We start from the raw sequence: 4,084 nt of genomic DNA, 5'->3' as shown, positions 1-4,084 counted from the left end.
CTCTGTGGACGTGGTTCTTGCCCTCTGTGGACGTGGTTCTTGCCCTCTGTGGACGTGGTTCTTGCCCTCTGTGGACGTGGTTCTTGCCTCGCTTCAAGCAGACACTGCAGTGGAAATTACTTGGTGAGACTCTGATCATCCAGTCGAAACCGCGATCACCTCATGCAAATGTCTTGTGATATTGTGCAATGGAGGGCAAAAGCAAAAACATACAACACCCGGCATTCGCTGGTCGTCACCGACCCAACTACTACTCGAGCCCTTGTTGGTTTGTCGAGGGGAGAGCGGACGGGATCCCGAATTCTCCAACAGGTATGGTCGTATGTGACAGTCAGATGGCAAAGGCCGGATTATCAGTCGAGATTCAGGGCTGGTGATCGGAGTGAAGGAAAGCTTGCAGAGTTGCTTCTGCGTGGTGAGCATTGAAGACTTCGGTCCCCCAATATTTTTCCAATTCCAACTTCACCGGCTTACTACCTTGGTTTTGCCCAGGCCACAGACAATACCATGGAGTTCGAAGCATATCGCAGCGGGACGAAGAGCGGGACATTGTCATACTTCCCAGAGAATACAGGTTCGACCAGAATCTGGCGCGTCCACCACCCTCCCCCAACCCTACGATCGTCACTAAACTACTACATACCGAAAAAAAAAGGCACGTCATTGACCAGCTGAGCGCAAGGAGTTTGAAAACCTCATTGCCGAGACACAGAATAGTAAAGGACACAGCGACACTCAAAAAGAGGTATACGCACCAGCAGAGCCCTGCAAATCCACCTAAAACACACCTTGGTTGTTCTTTCGCCTGGCGGTAGGTGTCGTCTGCCCGCTACGTTGTCAGACCGGCCTATACGCTTCCCCCCGCCACCATCGGTTGGGTGGTGCCCTGGAAATGCGCTATGCTCGTACGAACCCACCCCTATTCCTTCGCCGCCCATGACAAACGCTGGCCCAGGAGGCTGTCTGGGACTCTCAACTCCCTGGCCTTTGCCCAATGGACCGCCGCCGTGTACGCCTCGTACATCGGTCTTACCAACATGGTACGCGAGAATTCGACCTTTCAATTGTATGACTGCGCGACAGCGTTGATGCCCGGGACTCTGGAAACGCCGTGCTCTGCTCAGCAGCTTTGTGCCAAACCTGGACTCTTCGTCGACCGCCGATTCAGGTACCGCGATGGACACGACGACGAGCGCCGATTGTCCGGTCTGCTTCTCTTTGTTTTGTTCACGATCATAATCATGGCTCGCAATGGCGTGACCGTAATTAGGTTCGTGTCGGCTGCGATCCGTGGAAACCCATTGTCCATGGATAAGGGCCGTCTCATAACCCCAGCGCTTGATCTCATGTTGTTTGCGCTTGCCGCCAGTTGCAGGATCATGGCCATGGGCATTATAGTCACACCCGGCGTGATAGCCGCCGATAAACATGGCCCGGAGGCGCCTCTGACCTTCTATCCGGCGTGCAATGTAGTGCATGTTGGGATAAGCCCGTGGAGGTTCAATCTGGACGTGGACCAGGACCAGAAGGTAATGCGGCTTGTCAAGATGTGGTTTCTCTTTTAATGCGGATTGCGGGAGGAGCTCCCGTCATTGTCACAGTTGTAAAGCTCTCCTGCATCGGCCGCTTCGGCGGAAACAGGAGCATCCAGCCTCTCAACTCTGGAATATTACTCGGGACCCGTGTCCAGCATGGACTCGAGGCTACAGGAACGTCGCCACATCAACAACACAATACACTGCAAGGCTTGCTACAGGACCATATTGGACTGTTACATTGGGGGCCAAGGATGAGAGGGCACATGCAACAAGAGCCTGCTTCCCGGCACGATTCCTCCAGGCTCAAGACCGTTCATTGGTTTTTTTAAAAAAAAATAAATAAATCCAGCCGATTTGGTCCCTCCGAGCGGGGGAAATTGATTCCACTTGAAGAGTAAAGTGCCAGCACCCGGCGAGAACCCTATGTTCGCGTCTTCTTTCGTGCTAATGACGTTGGTATAACTCGTTCTTCTCGACCCCGACCCAGCACCCTGCAGATCGTCGGCCACAACGCACGACTAAACTTGCTAGGTAAACACAATGAAAGCTGACCTGAACCCACCGAAGCCCATCCGCGGGTGGCTCACCCGTGAGTTCCCTCTCGAGAGAGACTGCCTTACTTTGGCTGTTTGGGGCTTAAGATTGCTAATGAGGAGCTGTTCTGCCGCGCCGCGACCCAACCCGTGGAAGGTGTGAGAAAGCCAATTAGCTAGCTCCTCAGTCGCCTTTGACGCCGTGTTTTATTCCAGTCAGTATCGGTCACAACAGGACAAAACTTTAAAGGTAAACTGACGGCGGTTCAACCCTCACCGGTATATGCAATAGGTCGTCTTTGCGCGTGAAGAACTCGGCCTCAACTACGAGGTCAAATCCTTCCGCTTCGACGACGTCAAGAACAAGCTCTTCACCGACATCAACCCTAACGGGCGCGTGCCCGCCATCGAGGACCCCAACACAGGCCTGACGCTGTGGGAGTCAGGCGCCATCTACCAGTACATCGTCGACGTCTACCAGTACATCGTCGACGTCTACGACACCGACAAGCGCCTCACACACGCCGCCCTCAACGACCGCCACCTGTGCAACCAGTGGCTACACTTCCAGACGAGCGGCCAGGGCCCCCACTTCGGCCAGGCCGGCTGGTTCCGCCACCTGCACCCGATCCAGGTCCCGCCGGCCATTGAGCGCTACGCCAAAGAGGTCCGGCGCGTGCTGGCGTCCTGGACGGCGTGCTGACTGCTCGCCCCGCCGACGCCAGCTGGCTGATCGGCGGCAAGATGACGTTTGCCGACATGGCCTTTGTGCCGTGGAATTTTCGCCTGAGCGAGGTGCTGATGCAGTCGTGGGACGAGGTCTGGGCAGGCCTGCCGCATGTGCGGGCGTGGCACGAGCGCATGGTCGAGCTGCCGTCGTGGAAGCGGGCATGGAGAGACGTGCGGTGTTGATGGACGAGCAGGGCCTGCAGTGGAATGGTGTGCCCAAGGAGATTGAGACGTTTACTGAGTACGAGGAGAAGATTGCTCGAGGCGAGAAGACCACGGCCGAGTAGTTGAATATTCACATGTGGCGCCAGTCTCAGCTATCGAGAGCCTAGCTAGTGCCCCTGCCTGCATGTTAGATCCAGAGCTGATATAGATAATCAGAAAGCATGCCAAAGAGCCAACACATCAAAGACGATGAACGTTCAATCAACTCACTTCCTACAAATAGCCACCGCCGCCATCATCATCGGAATCCCCAACCCCACTTCCACCCCCGGGCATCTCATACTCCTCCACAACCTCAGCCACCATCTCCTTCATCACCTCCCGAAAGCCGGAAACGTTGAGGATCTTGATGGTTCTCGAGGCGCTGTGCGCGGCTTATACATTTCCCGGGAAACTTACATCGCACCAGAGACTGGAAACGAACAACTTCAATTACATCTCCACTCCGGGTGTCTCGACAACCGAGCAAGGGAAGTGCCCGAGGCATTATGTAGGGACTTGGTTTTAAAGCACTGCGACCACACATCAGCAGGTAAGGTCGGTGAGACACAGATCAGAGGATTGCAAGTTCGGGCGGGGATTGATTTCGCCAGGCGCATCAAACTAGGTTCAGGACCAATTAGTTGAATGTTGAAGCAAAATCAACCTGAGGTTGCGCCCCTTTCTTACATTAGATTGGTCACTACGCAGTACAGATAGCCACAACCAGCTAGTTATTCTCGATGCGTCACAAAGGACCAAAAGGCATTGAAATTTCCCCAACCTAGGCAGTAAGAGCGCCAGCGAAGAAAATGGCGGCCACAAACCCGACAACAACAGGCACCTGGGACACGGCAACGGTGCCTGCCCCCGCCGTGACAACGGCGGTTTGGCGGGAGGTGCCGGTGGGTCCGACAGCGGTCGTGAAGGTGGACTTGCCGACGCCCGGCTTCGTGGTCGGCTCCGGGACACCAGGCGGGCAGTGCCAGTGGTCACCGTGTGGCTCGCACTCGCCAGACCCGGCTCCGGACCCGGTCTTGGTAGCACCGGCCGGTGGAGTCGTGGGCTCCAGAACGCCAT

At 55.6% G+C, this 4,084-nt stretch overlaps 2 protein-coding genes across 2 annotated transcripts in view; one reads left to right on the top strand and one right to left on the bottom strand.

Moving 5' to 3' along the window:
• Positions 1–2,049: 2,049 nt before the first annotated feature.
• Positions 2,050–3,087, top strand: N657DRAFT_665574 (glutathione S-transferase; the record flags this gene model as incomplete). The annotated part of the gene is made up of 5 exons (XM_062795297.1): positions 2,050–2,131; positions 2,195–2,228; positions 2,364–2,767; positions 2,797–2,935; positions 2,968–3,087. Exons 1-5 carry the CDS (start codon positions 2,079–2,081, stop codon positions 3,085–3,087), a joined length of 750 nt encoding a protein of 249 aa, XP_062645057.1. The 5' UTR covers positions 2,050–2,078.
• A 2-nt stretch (positions 3,088–3,089) lies between these two features.
• N657DRAFT_692360 (uncharacterized protein) overlaps positions 3,090–4,084 on the bottom strand; it is a 3,000-nt gene continuing 2,005 nt past the window's right edge. Inside the window, exons 4-6 of the mRNA XM_062797160.1 lie at positions 3,695–4,084; positions 3,236–3,628; positions 3,090–3,141 (exon numbers count right to left, since the gene is read on the bottom strand). Of these exons, the coding sequence (XP_062645056.1) occupies positions 3,551–3,628; positions 3,695–4,084 (468 nt within the window). The 3' untranslated portion in view covers positions 3,090–3,141; positions 3,236–3,550. The remainder of the gene's footprint in view (positions 3,142–3,235; positions 3,629–3,694) is intronic.

This window comes from Parathielavia appendiculata, assembly GCF_033297405.1.
Source record: "Parathielavia appendiculata strain CBS 731.68 unplaced genomic scaffold N657scaffold_12, whole genome shotgun sequence".
Taxonomy (NCBI): Eukaryota; Fungi; Ascomycota; class Sordariomycetes; order Sordariales; family Chaetomiaceae; genus Parathielavia; species Parathielavia appendiculata.
This window is presented reverse-complemented; position numbering and strand designations above follow the sequence as displayed.